The sequence below is a fragment of the Bison bison genome, unplaced genomic scaffold (assembly GCF_000754665.1).
Source record: "Bison bison bison isolate TAMUID 2011002044 unplaced genomic scaffold, Bison_UMD1.0 scf7180017864320, whole genome shotgun sequence".
In the NCBI taxonomy this organism is placed as follows: Eukaryota; Metazoa; Chordata; class Mammalia; order Artiodactyla; family Bovidae; genus Bison; species Bison bison.
In genome coordinates this window covers 469,362-487,641 of record NW_011494892.1, presented here as the reverse complement: position 1 = coordinate 487,641, position 18,280 = coordinate 469,362, and the positions used below count along the sequence as shown (strand labels likewise).

General features: G+C 38.6%; 1 protein-coding gene across 6 annotated transcripts in view; it reads right to left on the bottom strand.

Annotated features, from left to right (window-relative positions):
* The window catches only part of LOC104997998 (E3 ubiquitin-protein ligase HERC2), a 236,357-nt gene that overhangs the window by 138,219 nt on the left and 79,858 nt on the right, over positions 1 to 18,280 (bottom strand). For 5 of the 6 annotated variants that reach the window (XM_010852986.1, XM_010852983.1, XM_010852982.1 and 2 more), the window contains 5 exons: positions 12,405 to 12,583; positions 8,129 to 8,313; positions 6,476 to 6,631; positions 5,589 to 5,774; positions 326 to 496 (listed from right to left, as the gene is read on the bottom strand). In XM_010852986.1, coding sequence (XP_010851288.1) covers positions 326 to 496; positions 5,589 to 5,774; positions 6,476 to 6,631; positions 8,129 to 8,313; positions 12,405 to 12,583 — 877 coding nt within the window. The remainder of the gene's footprint in view (positions 1 to 325; positions 497 to 5,588; positions 5,775 to 6,475; positions 6,632 to 8,128; positions 8,314 to 12,404; positions 12,584 to 18,280) is intronic. The other variant, XM_010852987.1, reaches the window with a different exon arrangement.

The following is an 18,280-nucleotide window of genomic DNA, read 5'->3' as shown; positions in this document are numbered from 1 at the left end:
AGTACAGTTTGCCTAGCCATTTATTACATAAACAGGAAATAGACTGTGCAGGTTAACTCCAAAGTAATATGATCTCTCACCCTCTGCCAGGGCTGTCTGGGTCAACTCAGAACCTGGAACAAGTTCCAACAAGTGTTGGAACAAAAACTGCATAATTATAAGAAATTCTTTAAATATGTCTGAATTTGCTGTGATAGAAAGTCACTGATAGACTAAAATGTATGAGACCTGGAGCAGTTACTAAACTGATCATTTTAAACCAAATGGTCTACTTAAGATGACACATTCACAACCTTTATCCATAAAGTAAAAGGCAATGCCTTACCAAGAATACTATTTCCTGTTAATGACTGCGTCTGGAAGTCCTTTATATCATACACTTTTCCATCAATCACAGTCCAGAAGCCTCCATCTTTATTGTGGTTCTCCAAATCAGCTTTGCGTATAAGTGTTACTTCCTCATTATTTCTACAGTTCTGACCTGTAAAAAATGACTCTGTGTATACAGAAACCAAAATCAATGAATCAATAGATCAATAGATAAAACGACTTGAACAAATTGCGTGAAAGAACTACAAGGTGAAATAGACAAATCCACAAACACAATAAGAAATTAACATACATCTTACTATAACTAACACCACAAACAAAAATTCAACAAGGATACAGAACGATTTAAAAACAAAAACACAACGTGATAGGATGAACATTAAGTCTGGCCGTATACCAAGCATCAAGCAAACCTCAAAAATTTCAAATAAGTCAAGTTACAGAGCATGTAAAATGACTACAATGCAGTTAAGTTAAAAACAGCTAAGGGAATTCCCTGGTAATCCAGTGGTTAGGACTCTGTGCGTTCACTGTCAAGGGCCTGGGTTCAATCCCTGGTCAGGGAACTAAGATCCTGTAAGCTGTATGGTGTGGCCACAAATAAATAAATAAAACAAGTAAAAAAAAATTAAAATCCCTACATTTGAAATTATGCTGTCATTATATATATATGTCATCCAAAATTCCCAGGAAAAAAATGACTGTGGAAATCAGAAAACTGAAACAAACAATAATGAAAATACTGCAAATCAACACTTGTGACATATAGCTAAGTATATTTTTGAAGCCATTTCTGTCTTTAAATGTACATATTAGGAAAAAATAAAAGCTAAAAAGTTAATAAACATAAAATCAATAAAATTCAATGAGTTAAAATAATACTTCAAAAAAAGAGAAAACTTCACTAGTCAGCTTTGGAAGCATTAGGACTCCAACTTACTGTTACAAAAAGCAGTTCAGGTGGGCTGGGGGTGATGCTAGGATCGTGTCTTTCCTGTGCAAACTGTGCCTCGTGCCACCAGTTGAGGGCAGGGATGCTAGAGGACTGTAGAGCGGACACACTATATGAACCCCCTGGCCCACGTGACAGGACTGAAGGCAGGCCACCCAGCACCACGGGCAGAACAGAAAGCACACAGCATGACCTCAGCAATACTCCGACCCAACAAAACAGAAACCAAATCTCAGCAAACCTATCGGCAGTTTATAGAAAATATCACTGACAAAAGATGTTACGACTCGAAGAAGAGAATGCAATAAACCAAGTTCAGAAAATGTGAAATTCTCCAGAACAAACAGCCTACTTCTTTAAAAAACAAACAAACAAACAAAATAAACAGTACAACCAAAGTGAGGGAGGAGAGCCTGGAGATACGCTGCTGGGTAAAAAAAACAAGAAGTATATATGACCTTGACGACAGAGGACCTGTCTACATCCTGACTCAACATAACCACTAATAAAAAGAGTAATGAATCTGTTCATCTTAGAACAATGAGACTGTAGTTTCATTCTCCCAAAAAAGTTTTTATTGTTAACAGGTAAAGCATGTAAAAATCTTTAAAGACAGAAATTTGTTTTAAAATAATACAATCAATCAGATAAAAAGCATAGGAGAGCTTGGGGAATGTGAGGTTTTTGGTTTTTTTTTTGCCACACCATGCAGCATGTAGGATCTTAGTTTCTGACTAAGGATTGAACCTGTGCCCCCTGCAGTGGAAGCCTGGAGTCCTAACCACCAGACTACCTGGGAAGTCCTTGGGAATGTAAATACTTGATTGTGCATTCATTATATTATTTTCTCTACTTTTATCTGTTGGAACATTTTCATAATAAACGTTATAAAAATATCACTATGCTAACTAGCATAATTTCTCAAAAAGTTAGAAAAATTTCAGATTAAACCCTAAGGAAAAAATAAAAAAGTAAAGAACAGTGTAGTACCAGCACAATGACATTTAGAGCAATAGAACAGAAGAACCCAGAAATAAATCTTCACAATATATAGGCAATATTTTTTTTTTTTTTAACAAGAACGGCAAGACCATTCAATGGGGAAAGGACAGTCTTTTCAAGAAATGGTGCTGCAAAAACTGAATATTCAAATGCAGATAAATCAAGTTGGACCTGTACCTTTTACCATACACAAAAATTAACTCAAAATAGATTAAAAACCTAAACATAAGAGCTAAAACTATAAATAAAACTCTTAGAAAAAAACAGGAGGAAAGCTTCATAACTCTGGATCTGTCAATCATTTTTTTAGACAAGACACCAAAAGCACAGACAACCTTCATTAAAAAAAAAAAAAATCAAAGGACACTATCAACAGAATGAAAAGGCAACCCACAGAATAAGAAAGTATTTGCAAGTCATACATATATTCTCAGAACATGTAACAAACTTCTTCAACTCAACAATGACAACAAGAAATTTGATTTAAAAATAAGAAAAATACTTGAAGAGACATTTCTCCAAAGATACGTACATGGTCAACAGGCTCATAAACAGATGCACATCACCACTAATCATTAGGAAAACCAAATCAAAACTACAATGCAATACCACTTGATCCTAATAGGATGGCTACTATTTTTTAACTTTTTATTTTGTATTAGGGTATAGTCAATTAACAAGGCTGATAGTTTCAGATGAACAGTGAAGGGACTCAGCCAAACATATCCACTCTCCCCAAAACTTCCCTCTCATCCAGGCTGCCAAATAACACTGAAGAGAGTTCCACATGCTATACGATAGGTCCCTATTGTTTATCCATTTTAAATATAGCAGTGTGTACATGTTCATCCTAAACTCCTTAACTATCTTATTCCCCATCCTTCCCCCAGCAATCTTAAGTTTGTTCTCTAAGACCGTGAGTCTCTGTTTCATAAGTTATTTCATTTGTATCATTTCTTTTTAGATTTCACATATATGGGCTGTCATATGGTATTTCTCCTGTCTGTCTGACTTACTTCACTCAGTATGACAATCTCCAGGTAGGATGGCTATTATTTAAAAAACAAACAAGTGTTGGCCAAGTAGGTGGAAAAACTAGAACTGTTCCTTTGTGCAATGCCTGTGGGAACTTCAAATGGCACAGCTACTGTGGTAAACAGAATGGCAATTCCTTAAGAAATTAAAAATGGAATTATCAAGTGCACTGGTGCTGAGTCACTCAGTTGTGTCCGACTCTTTGGCCCCATGGACTGCAGCCTGCCAAGCTCTTCTGTCCAGGGAACTGTCCAAGCAAGAATTCTGAACCAACTTTTGGCTATATACCCCAAAGAAGTGAAAGCAGGGACTCAGACATCTACACACCCATATTCACAGCAGCATTAATCACAGCAGCCAAAAGGTGGAAACAATCCACTATCCATTAACAGATGAATGTTACATCGTTATGGACAAAGAAGACATGAGATATATATACACACACAAATATGCAATAAAATACCACCCAGTCATAAACAAGAATGAAATTTGTCATCTGCAACATGAATAGAAAAAACTGTATAATCATCAAGAGATGCAGAAAAAAGTATTTGAGGAAGTTGGTGATGGACAGGGAGGCCTGGTGTGCTGTGATTCATGGGGTCGCAAAGAGTTGGACACAACTGAGCAACTGATCTGATCTGATCTAAATGTCCATTCAGAAATGAAAGGAAACATCCTTAATATTTTAAGGTATCTACAAAGAAAAAACAACAAATATCATAGTTCATACATGAACTTTGGCAAGTTTTTCCTCTGCTCCTAGGAGCAAGACAAGAGTGCCCATTATCACCATTTCTATTCCACAGTGCACTAGAGGTGCCAGCAAGTATAGTATGTTCTGGCAGGAAGTCACACTCAGAAGCAGACACAGGCAGAGAGTCACTGATTTAGTCAAAGGTGGTACTCCAGAGGACAGACCACAACAGTCCTTCCAGCGAGTGCTGGCACAATGATCCTACAGACAAAACGCCTATGGAAAAAAATGGCGTATGCTAGGCGTGGAGGTGGAACACTGAGTACTTCCCACTTCGTAGAGATGAAGACCAGTACAATCACTGTGGAAATCTGGCATTCTGTACTAAAGCACGCCTTACAAACCACCAAGAAACAGACGAACATTTAAGCAATTAATTTGTTATGGGTCACATGCCTATCTGATAAAACGATCAACAGAAGCAGGGGAACGGCAAGCACAAAAGCCCGGAGAAACCTTTCAGTAAGACAGAGACAGTGTTTGGGAAGGTTCTGCTTAATAAATGGTTTCCCCTGTGATCAGTCCCAAAGTTGACTTTGGTAATTTTGTGTATATGTTACACTTCACAATAAAAAAAAGTCTATGTCTGAACTGCTGATCAAATTATAAGCTCTCAACCACATAGAGTAAAACAGACAAAAATCACAAATGACCATTTAAGTTCACCAAAGTAGATGAATTGTGTTGAAAATATTAGCTATAATAAAGAAATAAAAAATAATGTTCAATATCCTAAGGCTGGTTATTTTCCTCGGGACACTTGTTACTTTTTGTGTTAAGTAATACATATAAAAATGACAGTCTACAATGGTAGAAAGGCCTACCTTGCTTCAGCTTTCCTATAAAATGAAAGGTAAAGCACAATTAATTCTGTAAGTCCAGGAAGTCATAATGCTTAGACTTAGATTCAAGTGTCAAAGTTCAAAACTTTGAAAAGATAAGTTTCATTCCAATTTGGTAAGCACTAGAGACAGAAAGGATGGGAAGTGCCCAGTAGACTGTGGAAATTCCATAACTCATTAACATCACATAAGGCCACTGAGTTTAAGAAAGCCTTCCCATATCAATGTCTGCCTCCAAAGCAGGATCATAACTAACCATTTCAACTATATCTTCTGGAGACAATTCCCAAGAAAGGATTTTCCAGAATGCTCTAAAATAATCCAATTCAGGATGTAACAACCATTACTGACAGAAAAACTTTTCTTAAATATAACCCAAAACTATTCTGATGTTTCTTATTTTTGTTTTCCACTTACACTACCATCAAAGTGCTCAGTCGCTTCAGTTGTGTCTGACTCTGCAGCCCCATGGACCGCAGCCTGCCAGTTTCCTCTGTCCAAGAGACACTCCAGGCAAGAATACTGGAGTGGGTTGCCACCTCCTTCTCCACACTACAATCAGTGAAAATGGCAATAACTGGTGTTCCTTTGTCAAATTAGTCTTTCAAATGAAAGAGCAGACTAGGACAAAACTTTCCCCAGTGCAAGTCCTTAAGTGAAGGTGCCATACCCATGATGCCAGGCCAGGCTAACTCTTCAAGGTCATCCCTCTCCTTTCCTGGTGCCAGGTGGTTGAACCGATCCAGATGTTCTAACAAGCCACCCAGTAGAGGGACAGCTCCAGCCTCCTGCATGAGACCAGCATTTTTACTGAGCAGAAGCACTATAGACACTACTAGTTCTGGAAGGAGAATACCTACATTTAAAAAGAAAAAGAAAAAAAGGTATAAGACTTAAAACAAAAGTCTTTACCTTATAAAATCACTTTACAAGCTTGGGCTATGTTTAAATCCTGATAAATCACAAGATAAGGAACACTTGTCCTTCAGTATACTCTACAGGATTATTTTATCTTTCATTTTGAAAGAAACAAACATAGGTATCAAACAGAACCCTTTGAGTTATAAAAATACTTTTTTGAAAACACCGTTTCAACACAAAAGGAGTAGCTAGAGTTTTTTATTCAGAAAAACTAAGTGTTTTCAACTAAGTTAATCATCAGAAAAAAAGCACTCAATCATAATCATCTACTGTCACAGAATTAACTTGAAAAAATATTAAGGTCCTTAAAGGGGCAACTAATTCTTATGTTGCTGAAATAAAATTAGACAATTACCATTTATTTCATTATTGAAGTGCTAATAACGGTGGTATGACTCTAAAGCACCAATTCTATTTACACCAGGTTGATTAACTCTAGAATTGCAACTAAAAAAGCAAAAGGTTAAAGACTAGGACTAGATATAGCCTAGTCTACAGTACTAGACATGTAGTTTACTCTACAGGACTAGATATATGAGGTAAAGGCATGCAAGTTTATCACAAAATGATACATTTTAAATCATATCAATCTTCAAAAATAAATACATGCCGACATTTAGGAAACAAGGTAAGTACCAGTGAAGTCCCCTTCCACAATGCAGGCCACCTCTGCAAAGTGCCGCCAGCTGGTGGAAGCAATGCTGGCTGCCACAGGCAGTATGTCTCCAATGTGTGTGCACAGAAGGGCTGTGTACTTCTTCAGCAAGGACCCAACCCCCATCAGTTCAGGACCTGGAGGGGAGATGTAGAGAATTTCATTTGCACTATCAAAATTTACCTTGTAAATAAACTTCATTGCTTCACTATTCTATCTTTATCTATTACATCTTTTATCTATAATAATTTTTTCAAACAGGAGTGGTTATTAACCCTTACTTAGTCCTTGGCTCCTTTTACAGCACATAATTTGAAAAACAGTGAGTTTGGATATATCAATTTTTAAACACTGAACTACACAGTGTTTAAAAACACTAAACCAAAGTTACAACTTAAGAGTTCTAAAACCTTATACGCAACATACATGTTTTTCAAGTCCAAATCTTAAGGCCTGAAAATTACTCTCAATGAACAGTTATGCCGTTTTCGATGTCATAAAAAATCTTCAACTTTTCCTGGTTCAACTTTTCCTGCTACATGACTCTTAATAGTCCTTGTGAGTTTATGACATCTCTTTCAGACTGAAATAGTTCACTGATTTCAACCTGAAATTTTCCATCTTCTACAGGTGCCTAACTATTTTCAGGAAGTAATCAAATTGTGTTAGAATACACCAGCTATAAAAACACTAAAAAAAAGTAGAAGACCCTTCCATTCCTGGCACAGAACTATCCCATAAAGACCCAACCACTCCTCTGGAGTTTGTGCAAGTGCTCTACTCTACACTGTACACAGAACTGAGCTCTTTCTTACATATCATCCTAATTCTCACAGGCACCCTCAAGTCTCATCCTAAGTCTGGTAGGTGAGGAATCAACAACTCCCAGGAGACTTTGTCCTATATCCAGCAGCTAATAAGCTAAAGCTGTAACTGAGATTCTCTTCCTCCAACAATGATGCATTTCTCCTACTACACTCATCTAGCTTACCAGGGTGACATACAAATATTAGGTCACAATTCTGTCCCCATATTATGTCAGTCTCTAACAGTCTGTAACTAACATGTGGAATAAGTCTAACAGACCTTCTATAAGACTGCTTCCGCTGCTGCTGCTAAGTCGCTTCAGTCTTGTCCGACTCTGTGCGACCCCATAGATGGCAGACCACCAGGCTCCCCCGTCCCTGGGATTCTCCAGGCCAAGAACACTGGAGTGGCTTGCCATTTCCTTCTCCAATGCATGAAAGTGAAAGTGAAGGGGAAGTTGCTCAGTCGTGTCCTACTCTTAGCGACCCCATGGACTGCAGCCTACCAGGCTCCTCTGCCCATGGGATTTTCCAGGCAAGAGTACTGGAGTTGGGTGCCATTGCCTTCTCCTAACCTGAACATAAAGGATGCTATTTCTCATCTCTAAGGAATTTAAATGTTAACACAATGAAATAAAAATACTGATGAGTTTAAAACAGAAATATCTGTCCAAAATAAAAAGTAGATGTAAAATAAAGTCCTCCAAAATTGGTACATCTAATAGTATAAAACCTACACATGTAGGCCATGCAGAATAGGTATGTCAAAAAGCCTAAATAAAAAAGTCAAAATATATACAAGACACTTTAACACTTAAAGTAACTTACTAGAAATTTCTGAAGTCTGACCAACACTTTCTCCTGGATAAAGTTTACTGATAAGTAAGCGCTGAAAACGCAGCAACAAATCCAATGAAGCAGATCTTTCACGACTATGTTGCTCAAAGTCTAGACATGATGATATCCGACGGGCAACATCTTTCAATCTGGCTACTGTCTGAGAAGCAATGTTTCTATGTAGGAGAAAGAAAATTGCAAAATTAAGCAAGTTATGTTTGTATTTAAAGGGGGGAGGGATGTAAAAAAAAATCACAACATAAATTAAAATCAGAAATAAAGACCATACACCCTCGTGACCTGCGGCTGGCTTCCTTCCCCAATGTGTCAGGTGTACATGCAATAAGCATACCTCATTCAAAACTAAGCAGAGGCGTGCAGAAGACACTCAAAGGTAGAATGATACCCCTTGCCTTACAAATGTGCTCTTAAGGAGTTGCATGGAATAGTCCAAAATAATAGAAAACTCCTCTATAAACCTTTGGAAGGAAAAGTAACTGTTACATAATTTTTTATCCAAAGCTGCATTTCAAATACAAATGTGATACTATTCTTAAAGATAAGATCCACTCGCACTTCATTTCAAATACAAATGCAACACTATTCTTAAAGATAAGATCCACTCACATTTCTGCATCTGCCTCACAAGTCTACCTTCAGATCTACTCAATTAAGCACCAGAGTGGGCCATGTGAAGGATACCCAGGGTTCAGAAAGTACAAGAAGGAAGACCAGAGTGGGTACAAATAAAAAACGTCACAGTTAAAAGGTGCTCAAAGAACACAGAAACAAGGAAAGGAGAAGAGGGTCTGATACCAACTGCAGGATCCAACTTGAGTAATGAACCATCAGTAGATAATTGGGGAGAAAAGAGAAAGTATAATTAGAACAGTACTAAATGTTCCATGAGCAGAATGCAAAGGAACAAGGGCACAGAGGTCAAGACAAAGAAGGGGAGTGGACACAGTGGACACTGTAGGTGACAGAGTGCCAGGCTGCTGGGAATAAATTCTGCAGTGCTCAGCCACCAAGTTTTGAAAGAAATGTGCTATCCTTTTTGTGTCCAAGAAGGTAACTCAAGTGAGTGTGAAGGCAGATTAGAAGGCACGGAGAACACCAGATCAGACCCGACCACTCAGGGACAGCCCAGCACCAAGCAGACAAGGCCTGCCCTGCGGTCCTGAGAAGAGGAAGAGAAAGTAAGTCAGAGAAAGAGAAGAGCCAAAGCAGAGCCTGGCTGGGAACTTCTGTCAATGTAGCCCCACCACACCAGCCCTATTCCAGCCAAGAGCGCCTGGCATGGTCACTGAGCAGTAAAGTCCAGAACCTCTGCACAACACCAGGCCATGGAGAAGCATTCTGGTCCACTTCTTTGATTTCTTACACAATAGCAAGTTTAAGCAGAACCTCCAACAACCATACCTGCCCCCAGGCCTCAGTCCAGGAACTCATTCTGTCCTCACTCTACTCTACCTATAGCCGTGGAGTGAGGACAGAAGCAGAAGACACACATCAACATACACAGACAGGGTTGCAAACAAAAGGCAACAGGGAACCCTGGCTTGTGCTCAGCACTCCCAGCCACACAAAATGCAAGTGGGTGCTCAGGGCTTTGTTTTCGGTTCACCTCATCTTCCTGCTCCATGACCTGATAACCTGACCTGATAACCTGCCCTGATAACCGTATCACTAAAAGAAACAGTCTAGAATCTCGCTTTTATGCCATACATGATGGAGCAAAATATATTAACAGAACACAATACAAATGTTATTTCCCTAATAAAAAATTCAGAACCACAGTCAAAGTGTATAATTCTGACAGAGTTTCATTGACTTAAAAATCTTCATAGCTCTCTATTTCCAAATGTAAATGGTTTTCTGTGGCTCTTTGTCAGGATAGGAGTTACTCTGAAATCTGTTTCATGGCTTGCTTTGGGCAAACTACAATTTCTCCAACCTGTTGTCCAAATAATAAAATGCATCAGATGTCTCCAAAATCTCCAAACTGTAAACCTTCAGATTATTTTTCAACAACTCCATCAGCCAAGTCAATACATGAGTCTCATTTAGTCACAAAACCTTAAGGTTGGAAATAAATGTTAAAGTCTATCTCTCTAAGAGGAAAGGCAAATTATCTATGCTTATGAAAAGAGCAGAGATCACAGGCATTCTGTCAGTGAGAAAGTCATTCATACATTATTCTTTTTCTCTTTTCCAAAAAACTTTAAGGTACTATTTACTTCCATGATTCAGTTTTTGTTTTGTGTTTTCCAAATAAGTACATCTTCATTATAAACTTGCTGCGGGGCCAACTCCTGCCTGTATGCCAAAGGAACCAAAAGTAAAGAGGAAGGGTCAGAAGACAATGTGAGAATGGTATAGAGAACATGGTGCAACAGGAAACGTCTGCCAGGGACTTACACACGTAATTTAGAATGTCTACCAGTCACACAAATAAAGGTAAAAAGAACATGTAAAATCAGTGTTAATAATGTATTTATTACCATATACTTAAAATATTATCATTTCAATGTAAAACCAATAAAAAACACTGAGAGTTTTATATCAGTTCTTTTTTACATAAAGTCTTCAAAAGCCATTGTGTATTCTGTATATTTTGTACATTTGTATATTTTGTGTATTTTGTACATTTCAATTCAGATAACTAAATTTTCATTGCAAATACCTGATCTGCACTTAAGGCTCATAAAAATGAAGAGATGAAAAGGTAAATTCATATGGCTTATTCCAAACATAAGTTTTCTAATAGTTGAATCAGGTCTAAGTTTTTAATTTGAATTTTAATTAATAAAAAAATAAAATCTCAGTGTCTTGGCTACATTGTGGACACATTTCAAATGTTCATCACATCAATGTGGCAAATGACTGCCAGACTAAATAGCATAGGTGCAGGCAGGTTAAGAGGGACAGGTCTCTACACACCGAGGGAAGAGACGGTCTGAACAGGCAGGAGAGCAAGAGAGCTGGCCTCTCATGAGGATGGTAACCTACCACAGGATGGAGAACAGGGAGCCCTCTGGTTGGCAGTGAGACCAGTGGGCCTAGGCACAGCCTCCTCAGCAAAGGAAGGCATAGTTAAGAACACAGAAAAGCACGTCTTGAGTTACATGCTTTTGTTTTAAAACTTCTGCATAACAATGACCATTTTCTCACTTGATCCTTAACTAACTCTGCAATGTAAACACTACTGTTATTACTCCCACAGTTACCACACTGGGCAGAGTTTCAGCTGCCAACTTTACACAAGCAGTCAAAACTGAAATTTTCCAGGAAAAATTCTCAAGCTCTTTTCATTACCACCAAATACACTGAGTTAATTCACTTTATTTCAAATTGTGATTCTGAAGATTACAATGTACAAACATTTGATTTTTAAAAAAACCATCATCAGATTATTTTTTAAAATAAGAAAAAGTTTTTTAATTAGCATTTACTAAAATCTATAAAAGGAATTAGCTATAAAACATCCTCTTTTAAAAGCCACAGTGTGCCTGGTAAACTCTGGTGTTTCCTCATGTGGAGGGCAGGCCAACCCACACAAGCACACCCACCACTGCTCTGCATCTAGGGCTCACTTTCCTTTCTATATAAAAAATAAACCAGGAGCCAGGTTTACACAGAGTGGAGTTGTATTACATAAAGGAGAATAATTTTTCAATGTCTAACAAATGCCTTTCAGAAACCACCCTGCTCTTTCACTTTTTTTGAAGGGCACAGTGACACAGGCTGACATTTTTCAGCAAACAGTGAGTAACTACTTCAGCCCTTATCTATGTTAGTCTCTGTTTATATTCTGATTCTCACTGGATCTTACCTCCTTCTGATTAAGTCCTTCAAATACAATGCTCACCATTCTTTTATTTAGTTCAGCTTTTAAAAGTTGTCTTAGAAATAAATATATATAAATCTATGATAGACAAAATGGCCAATGACACAACCAACTATTAAAAAAAATCTTACCATGATGATTTTCATTTGTATATACCTACTTACTAATGAAGATAAGAATCTCACCCTACACTTATCACACACTCCAATTTTCTCCTGTGAGAAAACCTTTGGAATCTCTACTTCATACACTCTAACCTCTCATTTCACCTATATTTAAGAGTCTGCTCTAAAGTCTGTCTGAGGTACTTTTTGGAGTATTTCCTCAACAACTGAAGACATTTTTGAGTCCCCAGCACTCAATCTATCTTATTATGAAAATCAATAATTCTATTAAAATACATCTAATACTATTTACCTAAGAAGCTGTTGAATAAGCTGAACCAGAGGCAAGCACTGTTTTCCAGAAGATTCATAGATTCCCGTATTAATAAGATCTTTATCCAATGGAGTCCTACTTCTATGAAATGTCGAGGCATTTGCTTCCTGTTCATCAATTTCTTTTTCCTTCTGTGCTTCTTTTTTGGCTTCAATATCCTGTAATTCATGAAATACAAATTGGTTACCAGTAATCTTAGAAGCAGGCATGGAGGCACCGTGGGCTGAGCCTGGACCCCACAGCCTAGCTGTGTGCTGACCCACGCACCTGGGGACACTGGCTCACAGCCAAGCACTGAAAATCACACTGCTCAGCTGCTCTGTCGGAGAAGGCAATGGCACCCCAGTCCAGTACTCTTGCCTAGAAAATCCCATGGACGGAGGAGCTTGGTAAGCTGCAGTCCATGGCGTCGCTAAGAGTTGGACACGACTGAGTGACTTCACTTTCACTTTTCACTTTCATACATTGGAGAAGGAAATGGCAACCCACTCCAGTGTTCTTGCCTGGAGAATCCCAGGGACAGGGGAGTCTGGTGGGCTGCCGTCTATGGGGTCGCACAGAGTCGGACACGACTGAAGCGACTTAACAGCAGCAGCAGCTGCTCTGTTTGTAAACAGACAATTTGTTCTACAAACCCAACTGTCCAGGCTGCCAGTGCAAATGCTCTCCAGCCTCTGTGAAGCTCTTAGAATCTTTACTCCTGCTACTGGCCCTCACAACACCCAATGTGATCACCTAGGCAGAATCTATCTGCTTTGTAAACATGAAGCAATAAACCACTGAATGAGAGGATATATCCACAAGTTCTGTATCTGACATGGGACCTAAAAAATAGAGAAAGAACTCTTACAACTCAAAAATTAAAAGACAAATTACCTAGTTGTAAAGTAAGCAAAAAATGAATGGACATATCTTCAAAGAAGATATATAAATAGCTAATGAGCACATGAAAAGATATTCTACATCATTAGTCATCAGGGAATTTCACATCTGTCAGGACAGTAGAACAAAAAAGATGAATAGTATTAACAGCAAGCACTAGCAAGGATATGGAGAAACTGGAACTGACATACAATGTTACTGGGCATGTAGAATGGTACCGTCACTTAAGAAAACACTCTGACTATACCTCGAAACATTACACAGAGTTACCATAAAACTCAGCAACTCTACTCCAAGGCATATGCCCATAAGGAATAAACACATATGTCCACAAAAAAACCTACACACAAATATTCATAACAGCATTATTCATAATAACTTAAAAGAGGGAATAATCTAAATGTCCATCAGCTGATAAATAGGTAAACAAAATGTGCTATATCCATACAAGAGAATACTGTCTAGCAACTTTAAAAACTTAAGTACAATATGAAGGTCACAACCTCACTGAACTTTGAAAACACTGTTAACTGGAAAAAGCCAAATACAAAAAGCCACACACTGTGCAAATTCATTTATATGAAGTGTCCAAAACAGAGAAATCTTTACAAACATAAAGTGGATTAGTGGTAGTCAGTGGCTGCAAGGAGTGGGGAATGGGCAGAAACGATTAAGGAGCACAAACTTTCTTTCTGGAGTGAGATAAGTCAGGAAATTAGACATTAGTGACAATGGCTGAAAAATTCTTCAAATATACAAAAAAAAATCACTTTAAAAAACTGAATTTTATACTAGGTGAAGTAGAACTCAATAAGTTATTATTTTAAACAAGTTCTGAAGGAGGTATCTTTTGCCAGTCAAATGCAACCAATGTTCCTGAAAATGTACTATATACCAAGCATTCCTCTAGCAGTCAAATTTAATGCAAAAAAAGCTAAGAATGTACTATATACCAAGCATTCCTCTAGCAGTCAAATTTAATGCAAAAAAAGCTAAGAATGTACTATATACCAAGCATTCCTCTAGCAGTCAAATTTACTGCAAAAAAAGCATACAACTTCGTTCCTTCTGGTCTTTATTTTCTAACACTGAACACCAGAATAAGTCTAAACACAACAGTCTGCTCCATCCTGAGAAGTGGCTGGACTAGAATTGTGCCACCCACAATTAAGGTAAGAAGGCGACATGGGTTGGAAAGCTTAAAACTGTGTGTGCTTTTGACCAAATTTTATTACTAAAACTTTTTCATAATCAGTTCAGTTCAGTTGCTCAGTGATGACCAACTCTTTGCGACACCATGGACTGCAGCACACCAGGCCTGCCCGTGTATCACCAACTCCCGAGCTTGTTCAAAATAGTATCCATTGAGTCCGTGATGTCATCCAACCATCTCATCCTCTATCAGCCCATTCTCCTCCTGCCTTCAAACTTTCTAAGTATCAGGGTCTTTTCTAATGATTCAGTTCTTCGCATCAAGTGGCCAAATTGTTGGGAGCTTTGGCTTCAGCATCAGTACTTCCAATGAATGTTTAGGACTGATTTCCTTTAGGATGGACTGGTTTGATCTCCTTGTAGTGCAAGGGACTCTCAAAGAGTTATCTGCAACACCACAGTTAAAAAGCATCAATTCATCGGCACTCAGCCTTCATTATGGTCCAAATCTCACATCCATACGTGACTACTGGAAAAACCATAGCTTTCACTAGACAGACCTTTGTCCGCAAAGGGCTGTCTCTGCTTTTTAATATGCTGTCTACGTTTGTCATAGCTTTTCTTCCAAAGAGAAAGTGTCTTTCAATTTCAAGGCTGCAGTGACCATTTGCAGTGATTTTGGAGTCCAAGAAAGTAAAGTCTGTCACTGTTTCCATTGTTTACCATCTATTTGCCATAAACTGATGGGACTGGATGCCGTGATCTTGAATTTCTGAATGTTGAGTTTTAAGCCAGCTTTTCCACTCTCCTCTTTCACTTTCATCAAGAGGCTCTTTAGTTCCTCTTTGCTTTCTTCCATAAGGGTGATGTCATCTGCATCTTTGAGGTTATTGATATTTCTCCCGGCAATCTTGATTTCAGCTTGTGCTTCATCCAGCCCAGCATTTTGCATGATGTACGCTGCATATAAGTTAAATAAGCAAGGTAACAATATGCAGCCTTGACGTACTCCTTTCCCAACTTGGAACCAGTCTATTGTTCCATGTCAGATCTCACTGTTGCTTCTTTTCTTTTTATTTTTTAATTGAAGGATAATTGCTTTACAGAATTTTGCTGTTTTCTGTTAACCGTTGCTTCTTGACCTGCATACAGATTCCTCAGGATGCAGGTAAGGTGGCCTGATATTCCCATCTCTTTAAGAATCTCCCACAGTTTGTTGTGATCCACATAGACAAAGACTTTAGGCAGTGAATGAAGCACAAGTAGATGTTTTTCTGGAACGTCTTGCTTTTTCTATGATCCAACGAATGTTGGCAACTTCCTCTCTGGTTCCTCTGCATTTTCTAAATCCAGATTGAACATCTGAAAGTTCTTGGTTCATGTACTGTCGAAGACTACCTTGGAGAATTTTGAGCATTACTTTACTAGCATGTGAGGTGAGTGCAATTATGTGTGAGTCTGAACATTCTTTAGCATTGCCTTTCTTTGGGAATGAAATGAAAATTGACCTTTTCCAGTCCTGTGGCCACTGCTGAGTTTTCCAAATTTGCTGCCATTTTGAGTGCAATACTTCAAAAGATCATCATTTAGGATCTGAAATAGCTCAGCTGGAATTCCATCACCTCCACTAGCTTTGTCCTAGTGATGCTTCCTAAGGCCCACTTGACTTCACATTCCAGGATGTATGGCTCTAGGTGAGTGATCACACCATCATGATTATCTGGGTCATTAAGATCTTTTTTGGATAGTTTGTCTATGTATTCTTGCTACCTCTTCTTAATATCTTCTGCTTCTGTTAGGTCCATACCGTTTCTGTCCTTTATTTGCCCATCTTTGCATGAACTGTTCCCTTGGTATCTCTAATTTTCTTGAAGAGATATCTAGTCTTTCCCATTCTATTGCTTTCTTCTATTTTTTTGCACTGATCACTTAGGCTTTCTTACCTCTCCTTGCTATTCTTTGGAACTCTGCATTCAGATGGGTGTATCTTTCCTCTTCTCCTTTGCCTTTTGCTTCTCTTCTTTTCTCAGCTATTTGTAAGGCCTCCACAGACAACCACTTTGCCTTTTTTCATTTCTTTTTCTTGGAGATGGCTTTGTTCACCACCTCCTGTACAATGTTATGAACCTCCGTCCATAGTTCTTCAGGAACTCTATCAGAACTAATCCTTTGAGTCTATTTGTCACTTCCCGTGTATAATTCTAAGGGATTTGATTTAGGTCACACCTGAATGGTACAGTGGTTTTCCCTACTTTTTCCAATCTAAGTCTGAATTTTGCAATAAGGAGTTCATGATCTGAGCCACTCAGCTCCCAGTTTTGTTGTTGCTGACTGTATAGAGCTTCTCCATCTTTGGCTGCAAAGAATATAATCAATCTGATTACAGTGTTGACCATCTAGTGACGTCCATTTGTAGAGTCATCAGTTGTGTTGTTGCAAGAGGGAGTTTGCTATGACCACTATGTTCTCTTGGCAAAACTCTGATAGCCTTTGCCCTGCTTCATTCTGTACTCCAAGGCCAAACATACCTGTTACTCCAGGTATCTCTTGAGGTCCTACTTTTGCATTCCAATCCTCTATGATGAAAAGGACATCTTTTTTTGGTGTTAGTTCTAGAAGATCTGTTGTTTTCCTCTATTTCTTTGCATTGATTGCTGAGGAAGGCTTTCTTATCTCTTCTTGCTATTCTTTGGAACTATCCATTCAGATGCTTATATCTTTCCTTTTCTCCTGTGCTTCTCACTTCTCTTCTTTTCACAGCTATTTGTAAGGCCTCCCCAGACAGCCATTTTGCTTTTTTGCATTTCTTTTCCATGGGGATGGTCTTGATCCCTGTCTCCTGTACAATGTCACGAACCTCATTCCATAGTTCATCAGGCACTCTGTCTATCAGATCTAGTCCCTTAAATCTATTTCTCACTTCCACTGTATAATCATAAGGGATTTGATTTAGGTCATATCTGAATGGTCTAGTGGTTTTCCCTACTTTCTTCAATTTCAGTCTGAATTTGGCAATAAGGAGTTCATGATCTGAGCCACAATCAGCTCCCAGTCCTGTTTTTGCTGAATGTATAGAGCTTCTCCATCTTTGGCTGCAAAGAATATAATCAATCTGATTTCAGTTTTGACCATGTGGTGATGTCCATGTGTAGAGTCTTCTCTTGTGTTGTTGGAAGAGGGTGTTTGCTATGACCAGTGCGTTCTCTTGGCAAAATTCTATTAGTCTTTGCCCTGCTTCATTCCGTATTCCAAGGCCAAATTTGCCTGTTACTCCAGGTGTTTCTTGACTTCCTACTTTTGAATTCTAGTCCCCTATAATGAAAAGGACGTCTTTTTTGGGTGTTAGTTCTAAAAGGTCTTGTAGATCTTCATAGAACCGTTCAACTTCAGCTTCTTCAGCGTTACTGGTTGGGGCATAGACTTGGACTACTGTGATATGGAATGGTTTGCCTTGGAAATGAACAGAGATCATTCTGTACTCCTTGGAAGAAAAGTTATGACCATCCTAGATAGCATACTGAAAAGCAGAGACATTACTTTGCCAACAAAGGTCCGTCTAGTAAAGGCTATGGTTTTTCCAGTGGTCATGTATGGATATGAGAGTTGGACTGTGAAAAAAGCTGAGAGCCAAAAAATTGATGCTTTTGAACTGTGGTGGTGGAGAAGACTCTTGAGAGTCCCTTGGACTGCAAGGAGATCCAACCAGTCCATTCTAAAGATCAGCCCTGGGTGTTCTTTGGAAGGACTGATGCTAAAGCTGAAACTCCAGTACTTTGGCCACCTCATGCGAAGAGTTGACTCATTGGAAAAGACTCTGGTGG